Consider the following 17,972-nt stretch of genomic DNA (forward strand, 5'->3'; position numbering starts at 1 on the left):
TGCCTCTGTGAAAGGTAAGGATGACTACTGCATTTGTGGTGCAATCAGAACATTGCGTGTGTTGAAGTTGTTTTATCACAAACCAAAGATGCCTTTTAAAAAATCAGTTTACATCATATTCTTATGCATGCCAGTGCTCTGTGTGAAGTAATTTAAGGTGGTTCTGACAAGTGTCGTTGGCATCTTCATATCTGGTCACATGTGTGGCAAGCCCCTCCCATCCGGTCACATGGGCAGCAAGCCACTCCCACAAAGGAGGCCACACCCACAGAGTAGGTTCGAACAATTTTTGAAACCCACCACTGCTCAGCACGCTAATTTAGAAAATACCACTCTGCTTGGAACTGCCTATATTCTCCGGTGCTACCTTAATAATTCTTAGGTCTCTAGTCAGGACATGAATTGTTAAGTTTCCACCAGTCTTAGACTATGAATCCAACTGCAGATTATGTGATACTTTGCATCAAAATTTAGCACAAGCCAAAGCAGTGCAGTTTATGGGTCATACAATCCTGGTAAACATTGGCTGCTCTGAAGATTTAGCACTGGACACAAATATTTGCAAAACTATAGAAACAAAGATGCTTCTCGTGGAAAAAAAAAAGAAAAGAACAAAAGTCGTAAAAACAGTGCTTGCAAATGATGAAACCATTATTTCAGCTCTCTTAGAAAAGCAACTATGGGGTTCCCCCCCCCCCAAAATGAGACAGGAGGATTGTTTGTATGTGCTGTATGTTGGCTTGCAAACAATTCAGAGATGCTACAGTGAAATCTGTGAAGATACCTGACACTTATTGGTTTTCTTTCTAAAACCTTTCATGCACCAGAGAAATGTCGGTAGGTGTAGGCAGAATAGACTTTTCCAAAAGAAAACAGAGGAAAAAAGGGAGCTGCATTTTGTAGGGCTTCCTAGTATTTATTTACTTTAACCCTGGAAAGTAAAATGTCTCATGAGGTAATAAAGAATGCTTCTTCCTTCCTGCTAATTCGCAGCTGAGTCATTGAGATCCCACAGTTTAATATGGTGGGACCTCCAGCTGCTCCTCAACCATAATAATCCCCAATATCTTGTGGAGTAGGGATCTGGTTATTTTTCTTCATCTGATTTGTTCGGTGAGTTGTTCTCAATATCCAATTTTATAGAATCAGGGCAAATTGTCCATCAGTGTCACATTCGTTTTCTTGTCCATATACTCTTCTTACAAAACTTAAATTGCTGGAGATGCTTCCTCTGGAGTCTTTATCTTTAGTGGACCAGCCTGGAGAAATAGAGTCCCTGATCTTCACCTCATTCCATTTTTACTTTTTGGAAAAATAAATACTGCAGAACGGCTGTTAGCTGAATCAAAATACTTTTATATTTTTCAGAGTATAAGATGCACCAAGGTTTTGAAGAGGGAAATTAAAAAAAAAAGTTTTTGCATTCTGCAGACCTCTCAAAAACGGCCTGTTTTTCACAAAAATGGGCCCTTTTTTAAAAAAAAAAATGGCATGCATAGCCTTTAGGCAGCTTATAGAGTGGGGGGAAATTGCTCATTTCTGCCCTCGCCAGCCCCCAGGAGCTCTCTGAAAGCCTCCTAAAAGCTATGCATGGCCATTTTGGTGAAGGGGGCAGGGTTTCGGGAGGCAAAAAATGATGTATTCAGTCTATAAGACGCACCCAGATTTTCAGCCTCTTTTTTGAGGGAAAAGGGCGTGTCTTATACTCCGAAAAATATGGTAATGACAATGGGTCATATACACAAAGAATCTCTTTGGATTTTTACATGGTGGGCAGAAAAAGACTGGGGAAAATGATGAAATGCATGTGTTTGAGCATTTCAGGTGATGGAAAGAGGGCAAATAAACCACAAGAAAAGTTGGGAGTTGTTCATGAAATTACCTGTTTTCGCTTACAAGCTACTATATGACTCTGAAATACACAAAGGAATACAGTTAATCTTTGACTTATGACCATTCATTTAACAGCTGTTCAAAGTTATGACAGCAGAGGGGGGGAAAAAGACATACAAATTTGTCTGTCCATGGGCTAATGATCATCAGTGTCCCTGCAGTCATATGATAAAAATTTTGGTGCCTGGCAATAGCGTGTATTTACAATAGATGCAGTGTCCTGGGTCTCATTTGCAACCTTCTCCGTTGGCTTCCGCCAAATGAAGTCAATGGAAGAAGCCAGATTCAGTTTGTGAGCATGGCAGAATGGTTGTAAAAATGAGGCACAACTTGCTTAATGACCACCTCACTTAGACATGGAAGTTCTGATCCCAACTGGCGTCATAAAGACTACCTGTATTCACTCCTGACGTGTTAGAAGCCACTTGTCAGAACTGAATTGTCTCTGCATGCCACTTGTCCATAAAGTGCTTTCTTTGGTTCATTAAAAATTATGTACTGAAAAGTGAACACTCAATTTTAAAATAGCAATTTGTTCAATGAGGCCATTATGTGGGCTCTCCATCTGTTCCTTAAAAACAACATCTGCTTGGGTAAGTTTAAATGCAAAAATATATTTTATCTGAATTTAAACATGACACATTTTAATTTTTTTTTAAAAAAAGGATTTGATCACAAGACAAAATGCCTGCAGTTTGGATGCTGTTAACTCTTATAACGTCTGCCTTTAAATTTAATCTCTTGAACTAAGCCATTTGTGTGGTCAATATCTTGTTTTATCAGTATTAAATGGGTACTGATAAGGCACCATTCCTGTATGTATCTATCTATGTATGTATGTATTTATGTATGTATGTGTATATGTATGTGTATGTGTATGTATGTATGTATGTGTGTATGTGTGTACATACACACACATATATATACACATACACATACATATACACATACATACATACACATACATATATATATGTACATACATACATACATACATACATATATATATGTGTGTGTGTTGTATTTGTGCTGATAACTGGATAAATGGATTGGGCCGGGGGTTGTGACTCTAAATACATACATACATACATACATACACACACACACACACACACACATATCAACACAGGAGTGTATCGGGTGGGTTGCTGCCAGCATTACTGCTGGTTTGGTGGGTGTGCACTTTGCGCCCTGTGCGCATGCGCAGTTGCGGCAACTGGGGAACTGGTTTGGAGGTGTGGCCAGCCTGGGTCGCTGCCGGTTCTGTGACCCAGGCCAATATCCCACTACCAGTTCGCCCGAACTAGTGTGAACTGGTGCGAACCGGTAGCAACCCACCTCTGGAGTGTATCCTGAGAAGGGGGTACAAAAGAGTCAAGATGGCAGCTGTACCCATGTGATTGAAGCCCTGTGTCTTTTATTATTTTTGTTGCAACCAAGTTTCTTTTTTTAACTCTACCTTAAACAGGTCATTTTAGCTACCTAGTAGATTTCAGCTGCTTTTAAGCCAGGTTTACAAAGAAATGTTCTGGAATCGCTCTGTGGAATATCTGGAGATATTCCACTGACAATCATATATTCTCTTAATATCTGTGTTTCTAATTTGACTACTGTGGTGATTCACTTAACAACTATGGCAAGAAAGATCCTAAAATGGGGCAAAACTCACTGAACAAATGTCTCACTTAACAACAGAAATTTTGGGCTCAATTGTTATTATAAGTTGAGGAACTACCCATACTGAATAGATTATAACAATACATCAGAGTTTTTATTAATAAAACATTCATAATCATTGAACACCTTTGTGTTATGATTCAATATTATTAAATTTCCCTTAATATCATATAATTAAAACCTTATTTAAGAACTGTATAAGGAGAAAGATCTTAACATCCTTTCTGGGAGCAATTGTAACACCAGTTATTTGATAGATTTTTGCAAGTACCATGTATCCTCGAAAATAAGACAGGGTCTTATTTTCTTTTGACCCCCGAAATAAGCGCTTGGCCTTATTTTCGGGCAGGTCTTATTATTTTTGTGGTGCAGGAGGCGGCGAGCGTGGTCACCTCATGGCTGCTGCTGTGTTGCAATATTTTCACGGAGGGCTTATTTTCAGAGGAGGACTTATTTTAGTACATGCACTCAAAAGCCCGATTGGGCTTATTATCTGGGGAGGTCTTATTTTTGGGGAAACAGGGTAGGAGAATGGCTTAAAATATCTTAAATGTTGGCAACTTCATCATGACTCAAGGAATTCCCCCATTTACCCAAGTATACAAACCTTCTTAGGTCTTTAGAGGTTAACTAGCTCTTGCTGTATATATAAAATGTTTGTTGTAATAAAGCAAATTACTTCTGGTCCAGATCACTTTTCCCTCTAGTGTACTTTCACACCATTTAACTCTACTTATAGCATCAAAACAATGAAGTACAATGAAGTAAGAATTGGGAGGATTCTTCCACCCTATCATTAGCTCCTTCACGATCAAGCAATAGCTTAATGCAAGCAAGCTACACAATCAATCTCAGCTCTGGGGTGTGTGTGTGTGTCAATGAGTTGGAAACAGACTCAATCAGGTGAACTTCAGGTCCACTTCAGGTCCAGGAAACTGCTCTCTGGTTTCAGTTCAAACATGAAACTACTATTCCTGGCTTTGCTGATGCCCACAGAGGCGGAGAGCAGAGAAGAGGCAATAGTGGGAAAACCCAACTGCCAGAATAGAAAAAAAGCATCTTGTATTTTCCACACGGTGTGGCTTTCTTGAAGAATTTTGATCCAGATAGACCTAGCCAGAGGTGGTATTCAGCTGGTTCGGTCTGGTTTGGGCTGGTTCTTGTGTGGTTTTTTTTGGATCTCCAAACTTCTCCAAGCCATCATCTTCTTTTAATGACCCCATAATCCTTTACGGGTGGAGTCTGGGCAGCTGAATGGAGCTGAGTGTTTATTGGCTGGATGCCCTTCTTGTCACCAACGTGGAAATATTCAGCAGATACATTCTCATCGGGCCCAGAGAGAGAAATATCTGCCTCTGTCTAGGATCGAACCCACAGCCTCATGATTGATTGAGGCAAGAGCTTCACCTCTAGGCCACCGCACCACTCATCCAAGCTTCCCCAAGTAACCGAAAAAAACAAAAACGTGTGCCTGGTGCTGATGAGGAAGCTTGGGGGAAGCTACATCACATTTTATCAGCTTCAGGTCTTTAAAACCAATTTCTTTTTCTCTCCACACAGACACAGATAGAAAAAAACCCCAGGATGAATGTACAGTATTTTTCAGAGTATAAGATGCACCAGAGTATAAGACGCACCAAGGTATGGAAGAGGCAAATTAAAAAAATAGCAATAGCAATAGCAATAGCAGTTAGATTTATATACTGCTTCATAGGGCTTTCAGCCCTCTCTAAGCGGTTTACAGAGTCAGCATATTGCCCACAGTCTGGGTCCTCATTTCACCCACCTCAGAAGGATGGAAGGCTGAGTCAACCTTGAAAAAAAGTAAGTAGGTAGATAGAGGGAGAGAGAGAGAAATACAGTAGGGAGAGAGAGAGTAGGTAGGTAGCTAGGTAGGTAGATAGAGGGAGAGAGAGAGAGAAATTCAGTAGGTAGGGAGAGAGAGAGAGAATAGGTAGGTAGATGTTTCCAGGTGTATTTATCCATGTGTTGGGTTGTTTGCTCATTTGTGCCGTCCCCAGCCCCTAGGAGCTCTCTGAAAGCCTCCATAAGAGTATGCCCGGCCATTTTAGTGAAGGGGTGGGGCTTCTGGAGGCAAAAAATGCTGTATTCGATGTATAAGACGCACCCAGATTTTCAGCCTCTTTTTTGAGGGAAAAAGGTGCGTCTTATACTCCGAAAAATATAGTATGTGGATGCCCTGCTGCTTTGATGGCCAACATTGTAATAGATCATCTTTACTTATAATTGCATTAATTTCCAGTCTTGGCTACTAAACCAAGTAGGACAAAGGAGACTTGGGATGGAGACAGAGAATGGCGTCCTTTGGTTGGATTCACATGACTAACACAGACACCCAGTTAGAAGTGCTTTAAAGCACAGTGAGTCTGATGGGCACGCATGCGCACACACTCATACCCATCTTAGTGACAGGGAGGGAAGACCCGAGGGTCCAACTTTCTCTGTTTAGATCTCAGCAATTGGTAGGAGGCAAGTTGCAACAGCAATTAGTTTGATAATTAACTGCTCTGGTGCATTTAAATCACCCACCTACCAAGTGGGCACCTGCTGCTTCTCTGCCCCTCCGCGTGAGCTTACAATGGTGGGGAGCATTTTGCTAGGAGCGATTAGATTATTTACATTCTTAAATAAGACAGAGACTGGAAGAAAGCAATTCTCTGGATGTCTGTATGATTTAGGATTCTAACTTCTTTCTTGCTGGAAGTCATGCTCAGAATGGTAACTCACTCGGAGGTTTCCTAACGTGTGGATTTTAACTTTTCCTGCATAATTCTAGCAGGAGGCACAGGAGATGGCTGAATGGATAGCAGTAAATCAATTCAGAAGACTTATTTTTGCTACAATGATAAACTTGGGTACCCAAAGTAAGTACCCAAATTAACATTGTACTGCTAACTGGGGCTCACAAAACCTTTGCCAGACCAATTCTCGAATACAGCTCGTCTGCCTGGAATTCACACTGTATATCGGACATTAATACAATTGAGCGGGTGCAGAAGAATTTCACAAGAAGAGTCCTCCACTCCTCTACTCGTAATAGAATCCCTTATGCCACCAGGCTCTACATTTTGGGCTTGGACAACCTGGAACTACACCGCCTATGGTCTGACCTAAGCATAGTACATAAACTTGTCTACTACAACATCCTACTTATCAGCAACTACTTCTGGTTCAACCTCAATAATACTCGGGCAAACAATAGATACAAACTCAAGGGAAACCGCTCCAAACTTGATTGCAGAAAATACTACTTCAGCAACAGAGTGGTCAATGCCTGGAATGCTCTACCCGACTCTGTTGTTACATCCCCAAACCCCCACAGCTTCAATCTTAAATTGTCTACTGTTGGCCTCACCCGACTCCTAAGAGGTCCTTAAGGGGGCATGCATAAGTGCACCAGTGTCCTTACCGTCCCTGTCCTACTGTCCCCATTTAATTGTACTCATTTCCCTTGTTCATGTCCATGTTTATACTTATACCTGTTATCTTGTACATATTTGACAAACTAAATAAAATAAAAATAAATAAATAAAAATGACCCCAAATGAAGTGAACCATATAAAATTTCCTGCCAGCAGTTTTGTTATCTTAAGCATGCTGAGTTTTAACTTGCACTTTTGAATGTATTGTTTATTTTGCTTCTGGCTTCAAACGTTTGACTAGTGGCTGAATGCTGATTTATTTCATCTCTGTGCTGGACTCTAATTGCTTTTTCTTTTTGCTTCTTTTTGATATATGTTGTTCTGGATAACGTCTCCTTTTCCAATATAAAAGCACAGTTGGCATTGGGGTGGGGAGGTGAAGAGTCTTTTTTTTTTTTAGACTGGCACCACTGGATTTCTGTACTTTTTGAATTTGCAAAACATTTGGAGTTTATTTCTACTTCTATAGAATTTTTTTATATAACTTTGGATTGAAATATAGAAGAAAAAATATCTTCTTTGTTCTCTAATTATATTTCACGAAATAAAATGGCTGAACAGTGGTTGAAATCTAAGAAGGGGAACATGCAGCTTCTAGCTGAATATCTTTTTAGAAAGCTTGATGAGACAATACTAATTTTGCAAAAAAAAAAAAAATTGAGAATATATACAAAAGGATTCTTACCCAGATCAAAGAGATACTGTCATGGCTGAAGGATTACAGATGAGATTTCATCTGTTGTTCCAAAGTTTAAGTCTGTGTATTCCAACATTATCAGCACTTCGAATAAAAAGGGAAGCGACAAAGTCTTTGTCTTTAATTACAGAGGAATTATTGAGTCTGTCATCTGCACCTCTCTAACTATCTGGTTTAGTTCTGCAACCTAACAAGGCAGACACAGACTTCAGAGGATAATTAGAACTGCAGAAAAAACAATTGCTACCAACCTGCCTTCCATTGAGGACCTGTACACTGCACGAGTCAAAAAGAGGGCTGTGAAAATATCTATAGACCCCTCGCATCCTGGACATAAATTGTTTCAACTTCTACCCTCAAAATGACACTATAGGGCACTGCACACCAGAACAATTAGACAAAAGGATAGTTCTTTCCCGAATGCCATCACTCTGCTTAACAACTATTTCCCACAACACTGTCAAATTATTTATTAAGACTATATTACTATTATTCTTCTCTTCCTTGCTAGTATCTATCTCTTTCCACTTATCACTATAACCATGTTGCTTGTATCTTTAAAATTTATATTGTTTTATTTGTTTCCTAGTAGAATTTGATTGCTTATTAGTAACCTTCACTATACCCAAGTGTTATATCTTATGATTCTTGATGAATGTATTCTATTTTATTTTTTCTTTATGTACACTGAGAGCATAAGCACCAAAGACAAAATCCTTGTGTGTCCAATCACATTTGGCCAATAAAGAATTCTATTCTATTCTATTCTTAATCGAAGTGCTGATAATGTTGGAATATGCAGACTTAAACTTTGGAACATTATTTCTATTTCGACTTTGATCAAAATATGGGCTTATTCTGGAGATTGAATTTATTACATTTAATTAAGGAAGAAACGTGGATTATTTGATCCAGGACAAATTCTATATACTTTTTGAGATGACTTGAGACACGTAAGAGGCCGTGATATACTTTCTAGGAGTGGATTACAATAAGAGATTGTTAACAGAGAGTTTTGAAACTTTAATTTGGTTGTATTTTAGTGTTATTATTTTCCTTATATAAGATATGCAACAAGCAACAAGTTGCGAAGAGAAGTCCATACAAATCTTATTAAGGAAACAACCAGAAGACTAATCCCACAAATGGCAAAAGACATACAACTGCACTATTACTGGAAAGACACAGGTTGATATATGAAAGCTTATAATAAAAAATTAGTCAAATTCAGTCAAATTTAGAGCATTATGTATAAAATGAAGTGATAATGGATATAGTTAGATAAATAATTGATAATGATAATAATGTATCCATATGCATTGGTTTGATAAGAGGAAATATGATATAAATTGCAAATGGTGACTACGAAAGGAAGTTTAGAAATTCTGTTATGTATGAAAGTTTATAATAAAAAATTAAGTCAAATTTAGTTAAAAATAATGTATATATACAGTATGTACTGGTTTGATAAAAGGAAATTGGATATAAATTGTAAACAGTGATTAAGAAAAGAGATCTAGAAACTTTGTTATTAAATACAAGCAATTTTTTATTTAGAACATGTCATAAAGATGTAATGTTACCGGATGATAATGGAAACAGTTAACGGAATGCCATTATGTGGTTTTTCTTTAAATTTTGGAATATTTTATATAAAAGTACGTAAAAACAATTATAGTCAAATGAAGGTTGAGGTATGATGATAGTAATATATATATATATATATATATATATATATATATATATATATATATATATATATATATATATATATATATATATATATATATATGATTTAAAATATATAACTTGATATGAATTGTAGGTGATGACTGTGGAAGGGATGCACAAAAGGGTTTTGTAACCAATTGACACACTTTCTACAATTTGTAATGGAAGATGGTTTTCTGGTGTTTTTTGTGTTTTGCTTGTCTGTGTTTATTCAAAAATAAAAAAATTCTTATATAAAAAAATATTCTCTCTGTAGTCCAGATAAACCAACATCACATTGTCATATTTGATCCTAAACAGCAATTCAACCCAAAATAATCCAATTATCAGTGCAAATAAAAGAAATGACCCTTGTTTGAAAGAGGAAATGGAAGCATCCAATAAGTGTCTCCAGGGAAGAGGGTCGAAAAAGTCAAGATGGCATCCATATAGACACAATTGAAACTCCATGTATAAGGCTCTGCTAATAAGACACTGATGGGGAAGTTCCCATTATCCAACTATGAATTATCAAGATATTCTCCAAAGCAATTGAGGGCAGGACAAGAAGCAATGGGTGGAAACTACCGTATTTTTTGGAGTATAAGACACACAGGAATATAAGACGCACCAAGATTTTGAAGAGGAAATTTAAAAAAAGTTTTTGCACTCTGCAGACCTCCCAAAAATAACACATTTTTTTGTGAAAACGGGCCTGTTTTTTTGTCAAAAAAAAAGGGGGGCATGCATAGCCTTTAGGAGGCTTATAGAATACTCCTGGGGGCTGGGGGGGGAAATGAGCAAAAAATGGCCTGCTTCTTTGCTCGTTTTTGCCTGCTCCAGCCTCCAGGGGAATTTGACAAGCCTCCCAAAGCCTATGCATGTCCATTTTTGCAAAGGGGGCGGAGTTTCAGGAGGCGAAAAATGCTGTATTCAGTGTATAAGATGCACCCAGATTTTCACCCTCTTTTTTGAGGGAATAAGGTGCATTTTATACTCCGAGAAATATCAAGGAGAGAAGCAACTCAGAACTAAGGAGAAATTTCCTGGCAGTTAGAACAATTAATCAATGGAACAGCTTGCCTCCAGAAGTTGCAATGCTCCAACACTGATAGTTTTTAAGAAGAGATTGGACAACCATTTGTCTGAAGTGGTATAGGGTTTCCGGCCTAAGCAGGGGGTTGGACTAGAAGACCTTCAAGGTCCCTTCCAACTCTGTTATTCTATTCTATTCTATTCTATTCTATTCTATTCTATTCTAACTAGACTCTACTTTGCTGTTTCTACTATAGGCACTAAGAACCAAATTCGGAGTTTAGGCTGTGGTGAAAACTGCTTCATATACAAACCTGCTGTGAAATTCAATTGCTTTCTTCATCGGCTTTCAATCAGAGTTTTTAAAAGGGATTTCCAAAAATAAAAGGTAATATAAGGAAGGAGGGAAGCAATAAAAATAAAGCCCACGGGCATTTAAAAGAAAAGTATAGAAAGAAAATTTACGAAGAGGCTACGCTCCAGGGATTGTACAATCAAGTGCACCTCACTGTTTAAGCGCAAATGATTAGAAGTAATTAATATGCAAAGCCTGTACAGGTTTAAAATAGCAATTAGCCAAGTATAACACTCCTGCTCTGCAGAAAAATGGCAATTCCCTCTCCTCCTCGTTTTCCAGCGTTATTTACTTCTTTTATTTTTAGCTGCACATGCAATTAAACATATTTCTGCTATCTGCTTTTATGACTCAGTAAAACTTTGAATACGGAGGAAAAAAGTCGAAATTTGATTACAGAAGAAGAAAAAGAGGTAACTTCAGTGGATGGCATTTACTTACTTATGCATGTATCCATCCGCGCTGCCCGTTAGGTTCATCTGCATAACAGTCTGAAACTCTGTTTCATTACAGCAATATTTAAAGACGGTGTTGTTGTGGTGACAGCAAAAGATGTACGATTTGTTGTCCGACAGTCGGGGACAATGGAATCCAAAGTGGGAACGGCCTTTGTAATCGGTATATGGCTCACAGACTCGAAAATGTGCAGAGAAAGCTGTAAGGCAAGGTGTAAATCTCTCTGTAACTCATTGGCAACAGAAAAGGAGAATAATTAGCTTTTGTGCAGCACTGCCAAGCATTTCTATAAGAGTGTATATCTCATGACCTTGGGGGATGAGGGGAAGCCATCAGTGGTGGGTTTTCAAATTGCTTACTACCAGTGTTTGCTGTCTTTCTCTCTCGCGCGTGATGCTACTGCGCATACACAGAAATGTCCGGGCAGGTGGGCGGAGCCGGTTCTCCTGATTCGGGCCAAACTGGGAGCGACCCACCTCTGGAAGCCATGCTCACTAGGAAAGTACAGGTAGTCCTCAACTTGCAACAGTCCATTTCATGACCGTTCAAAGTGACAATAGCACTGGAAAAAGTGACTTCCAACCATTTTTCACACTCATGGAGGCACCTGCATGGTCACGGGATTTATAGTTGGATGCTTGACAACTGACTCACAGTTATGACCGTTGCAGTGTCCAGGATCCCCTTTTGCTACCTTCCAACAAGCAAAGTCAGTGAGGAAAATCAGATTCACTCAACAACGGTGTTACCGATTCAAGAACTGCAATGATTCGCTTAGAAATGTTGGCGAGAGAAGTCGAAAAACAGGGCAAAGCCCACTTAAGAAATGTCTCACTTGGCATCATAAATTTGGGGCTGAATTGTGGCCGTAAGTTGAAGACTACCTGCATTAGACAAAGCAGCAGGAGTTCCCAGGGTCTTTAACAGTCAGGGAAAGAAACTTTAGGGAATTTGCAGGATGGATGCCAGGGCTCCCAGGTAAACCAGACGGGAAACGCAACTAGATGAATTAATTCTACTGAATTGAATTGAACTGAACTGAACTTGGCCAAGGAATCTGTCTCCGGTACAGATGCACTCAGTGTACATGGAAATAAACAGAATAATAATAATTGTAAGATGACATTAACTGAATCTAGCAAATCTGCCAAGTATAAACTTCCCGTCACTTACTTGATCCATTATGGTGTCTGCTTCCTACGTTTTTTTCTCTGACCATTAAAAGTGATTGGGGGGGGGGGGACTTGGGTGTGTGTGTGTGTTCCTGCTGCTCTTGTCTGATGGTTCTCCAAGCAGCATCTTTTCCCCTCATTCTCCAAGATCTATTCCCTTCATCATATGCACATGGTTCACCGACAAATGTGCGATAGACATATGCGCACTGACAAAACCGCGACGGACAAATGAGCGCCGTCAAAATCGCTAATTGATTTTCGACAATAGGGTGACGACAAATGCGCGACGACAAAATCGCATCATCAACAAACTATAGACAGCCCAGTGAGTGCGCTGGGCCTTTAACATAGTGGGATGCGTATACGTACATTATAACCCTAACCCTAACCCTAACCCTAAATTTTATTTTATTTTATTGTGCTTGTCATCGCGCTTTTGTCGTTGCGATTTTATCGTCGCGAATTTGTCGGCGAGATTTTGACGTCGCGTTTTAATTGCTGCTATTTTGTCAGCGCGCATATGTCTATCATGCAATTGTCGGGTCACGTATGCACATACCCCTCTGTAATCTCAGGTAGATCTTAGGCTTTCTTAATGCCACAGCTACAGTGGTGCAATTTAGCCACTTCTACCTGGTTCGGGAGAATCAGTAGGGGTAGCAGTGGTAGACTCCGCCCGGACATCATCATGCCCTGTTTTTGACGCTCTGCGCATGCTAGGAAGGTCCTGCGCATGCACAGAGGGGGGCTCACATTTGTGAACCAGTAGCTAAGGTGATTTCACCCCAGCACAGCTATGAATTGGGGGGGGGAGATTCCCCAAACTGTTGCAATAGGATTATAGCTTAGATTAGTTTCTGTCAAAGAGTTGCCGTGTTTTTCCTTCTCATAGGAAATTTATATTGACTTATATTAACACTTTATAGCAGTGGTGTCAAACTCAAGGCCTGGGGCCCAGATTCAACCTGCGGGTGCTTAGATCTGGCCCATGGTGCCACCCTTGAAACAGCGAAGGATTACCCGTGGTGCCTCTGCCGTGGGCTGGCCCTCCCGAGCTCCATTTTCACTGGCAGAGGGTTGCAGGAGGCTATCGCAGCTGAAAATGGAGCTCGGGAGCCTGTTTTCACTGGCAGAGTGCTCAGGCCACCACAGGTGCCCCTGACATGACTGACATCAAGCTGCCCACATCCATCCTGACCACACCCACTCTAGCCCCCCCCCCCCAAGGTCAAACACAACCCTGATGCGGCCCTCGAGTCTGACACTTATAGTGCTTTACAGTATAATCCAGTGCTTTTCAACCGTGGCCACTTTAAGATGTGTGGACTTCAGTTCCCAGAATTCCCTGTCAGTAGGTTGAGTTCTATTCCACCCACTATGCTGACTGCCTACTGGGAATATTGCCGGCTAGGGAATTCCGGAGGCTGGAAAATCCACACAACTTAAAGGGACCAAGGTTGAAAAACACTGGTGGAATCCTATATCTCCCATCAGCTGGAAGCATCTTCATTTCAGGGGTCTTCAGGCTTAACGTTTTTGTTCCAACCAAAGATATGGTTTCATTCTCCCCCCACGCCCCCCAAAAAAGCTCCAGCCTTACATGTGAAATGAGATTCTCCATTTCACGGACTGATTAGGCTCTAATGGTTAAGTCCCATTGATTTTTCCGGTAAACAAAGCCCTCTAATTTCCCTGTTGAAATCAATACAACAAAGAAGTTGTCTGAGACCAAGTACCCTGCGGACTGTCTGTGGCTAATGATGCATCAAATTCATACAAAGGTGTCTGTGACATTCAAGAGAACAAAAAGATTAAAAAAAAACCCCAAACATCTATTGCAATTTGCCCTCGATCAATACAGCCTTGTGAGACACTGTTGTGGTCCGTCAGTGGCCTGAGGAGCTGGCAGCAGAGTCGGACAGTGAGGAGGTTGAGGAGGAACATGGGCCAGTCCTGGAGTCTGGGGAAGGCTTGGATGAGGGCTCTGCATCGGAGGCAGAGAGGAGGCCAGGGCCATCTGGTAGTTATGTGCTGCCTCTGGAGCCTGCCATCAGTGAAGCAGAGAAACAGGGGGAGCCTGTTCACAGTGCGCGCATGTGCAGAGCTGCCAGAGGGCAAGAACAGTTAAGATAAAAGGGACAACTTGGGAGTAAGGCTTGGAGATGATTGGCTCCTCCCACAAGAAATAAAAAAGGAGCAAATGGAGGTGAGCTTTTGCAACATTAGTTCCTTCTGGTCGGTTTAAACTCTGAAGCTCTGTGTGACTCTGTGCTCCATTTGGCCTTGCAAAACTAATTGGCAATTAGGTCTCTGGCAGCATTTCAAGGGAGATCAAGATAGCAATAGCAATAGCAGTTAGACTTATATACCGCTTCATAGGGCTTTCAGCCCTCTCTAAGCGGTTTACAGAGTCAGCATATTGCCCCCAACAATCTGGGTCCTCATTTTACCCACCTCGGAAGGATGGAAGGCTGAGTCAACCCTGAGCCGGTGAGATTTGAACAGCCGAACTGCCGAACTAGCAGTCAGCTGAAGTAGCCTGCAGTACTGCACTCTAACCACTGCGCCACCTCGGCTCTAGGTGGGTGCCTATCAGCCTTACCCTGAAAGACTGTGGCAGACTTCTGTCAGACTCTTCAAAGACTGGTTGTGAATCATTACGGGCTGTGAATGAATATAATTCACAGCCGTTTAAATTAAAAACGGGGACTAAGTGTGTGATTTTTACGGTCTCAGGAAGCCCAGGTTAAAAATGGCAGCTTCTTTTAGCTAGGGTGAGAGACACATCTAGACAATTAATAGATTATGCCTTTTTCAGAAACGGGGGAATCAGTCATTATATCCTGATGTGTCCCAACTGTAGTGTCCTTCAGAAGGAGAAACGAAATAATGGCCACATAATCCTATAGTCAAAACCCCACCTGATTTTTTTACATGTGGTAGACCAGGGGTGTCAAACTTGATCCCGTCGCGGCCTTGTCGGGATTTTTTTGCTCTTGGGGGGCCAGGGTGGATGTGGTCTGGTTGTCGCAGCTGACTTGATGGGCATGGCCAGTCCAGGGGCAGCAGGGGCCCGTCCCTCGCCATCTCCAGGATGGCCCACAGGCGAACTCCACGGCTTAGTATCAACCCACGGGTGGCATGTTTGACACCCCTGGGTTAAACAATTGCTTTCTGACCCCCCTCCCCACTGGTCCCTTAGTCCTAGTATAATCACAAGGTCCATGTCAACCTGGAAATGCCATTGTTCTTCTACACCATATTATCTGAGTTGCAGATCAATCCCTTCATAAAAACTCTTATCACTCTTTTCCTCCTGCTCTTTAAAGGTCTTCCTATTGAAGGTATACAGTGGTCTTGAAAAACCTGCCTATAGGTTATTTTTACTAAGGTAAAAGGAAAGGTTCCCCTTGCACATATGTGCTAGTCGTTCCTGACTCTAGGGGGCAGTGCTCATTTCCGTTACAAAGCTGAATAGCCAGCACTGTCCAAAGACGTCTCCATGGTAATGTGGCCGGCATGGCTAAATGCCGAAGGCACAAGGAACGCTGTTACCTTCCCACCAAAGGTGGTTCCTATTTTTCTACTTGCATTTTTTTACATGCTTTCGAACTGCTAGGTTGGCAGAAGCTGGGACAAGTAACAGGAGCTCACTCTGTTATGGGGCGCTAGGGATTCGAACTGCTGAACTGTCGACTTTTCTGATCAACAAGCTCGGTGTCTTAGCCACTGAGCCACAACGTCCCTTATTTTTATAGTGTTGCTCTATTAAACCAACGAGAAGCAGGAAATGATATGCACATACTATATGGTTGACTTGCCTTTCCCAAGACATATCAGCTCTATTGTTGATTAGAAACCAACAGCAACAAAACAACCAGATGGTGAAAGGAGCTTTTGTAAGAAAAAACAAATGTCACCTTCTTAATCTATTGTCTTTTATTAACTCTGTGCTGACCCGTGAAAAGCTCATACAAAAAAGATGTCATTTTAGTTTTCCTTAGCGATTAGAGCTCAAGCACAGCAAATATTTCAGGGATTTGAAATCAAAATAAAAGCCACCGATAAATTAAAAAGTCAGACTTACCTGCCGACCAGAGCGAACAGAATACAATAATCAGTGTATGTAAGGATTGCCGACCACAACTTGTCATTGTTTTCTTTTCATTGATCTGTTTGAGAATTACCTAATGAACCAGACAAAATTGTGAAGTTAGAAGAGGGGGAATATATTTGCACTTACAGTACACATACATTGATACAACCCAGGATGGTATTCACTTACCTTCCCTACCAGTTTGAAAATGTGATCGGGCACATGCGCTTTTGATGAAAAAAGGGCCTAAATGGGATGCCGTAGAACTGGGGAGGGTGGGTGGGGCCATCTGCAATTTTCGCTACTGGCTTGGACAAACTGGTGTGAACCAGTGTGCCAGGCAGGAGACTGGCAAAAACGCATCCACGAACACCAACTAGCCATTACGATGGTTCCACCACAAAACTGCGTTCGACTAAAGCGCGCTCGACGAAACTGCGTACCTGACGTCATCACAGCGCGACGAAAACAGCACGCTGTGAGCGCTAAACCTAAAATTAACCCCTAAACCTAAACCTAACTCCCTGAAACCTAACCCTAAACCTAACCCTAAACCTAACCCTTAACCTAACCCTAAACCTAACCCTAAACCTAACCCTTAACCTAACCCTAAACCTAACCCTTAACCTAACCCTAAACCTAACGCTAACCCTTAACCTAACCCTAAACCTAAACCTAACCCTAGCCCTAGCCCTAACCCTTAACCTAACCCTAACCCTAACCCTTACCTTAACGTGAATCGGCTTGCTTTCAAAGCGCTTTTTAAAGCGCCCTTTTTTCTCCGCGGTCGCTGTTGTCGCGCTGCTGATGACGTCAGCGACACGCTTTAATCGGGCGCGCTTTAGTGGACCGCGGTTTTGTCGTGCCACAGTTACTACATAATAGACAGATTTAGCCATAGTTTCAATTGGGAAAATGTGACCATCCTAGACCAAGCCAAGTCCTAAAACACCTGAGAGTCTGTTTCCTGCCTAAAAACAAGTTTCCCCATTTCTTATCTAGGGAAATATAATATTCTGCCTTTTCAATATTTCCCAGGATATTTCATTTTTCTAGGAGAGGGATGGGCGCTAACTCCCTACACCAGAAAGCATTAAAACAGAAGCAGTCATGTTCAAAGGCCTCTGGCTGCTATTAAGCCCAACAGGTTTTTTAAGCATTTAAGAAAATATCAAAGGGAACTTTTGACCATCTCACAAAGCTCCTAATGTAAGGCCTAACCTCATTCAGTCACCCCTAAGTCTGATCTAGTAGCTTCATTTTCTATAAACATCGAACAAGAAGTTGGTTGTCTTGGGAATTTATCCTGGAAAGCTTACTGGAAAACAGAGCTGATTCTCCTTTTCTACATACTCAGATTTTAAAATTATGGAGTAATTGCTTTCCTAATAATCCATAAAATGCACTCATACTTATGTATTTATACAAATAGAAA

General features: G+C 40.9%; 1 protein-coding gene across 2 annotated transcripts in view; it reads right to left on the reverse strand.

Moving 5' to 3' along the window:
* SHISAL1 (shisa like 1) overlaps positions 1-17,972 on the reverse strand; it is a 107,960-nt gene that overhangs the window by 42,523 nt on the left and 47,465 nt on the right. For both annotated transcript variants that reach the window (XM_032220645.1, XM_032220644.1), the window contains exons 2-3: positions 16,529-16,628; positions 11,252-11,465 (exon numbers count right to left, since the gene is read on the reverse strand). In XM_032220645.1, the coding sequence (XP_032076536.1) occupies positions 11,252-11,465; positions 16,529-16,595 (281 nt within the window). In that variant the 5' untranslated portion in view covers positions 16,596-16,628. The remainder of the gene's footprint in view (positions 1-11,251; positions 11,466-16,528; positions 16,629-17,972) is intronic.

Source organism: Thamnophis elegans, chromosome 7 (genome assembly GCF_009769535.1).
Source record: "Thamnophis elegans isolate rThaEle1 chromosome 7, rThaEle1.pri, whole genome shotgun sequence".
NCBI classification, from domain to species: Eukaryota; Metazoa; Chordata; class Lepidosauria; order Squamata; family Colubridae; genus Thamnophis; species Thamnophis elegans.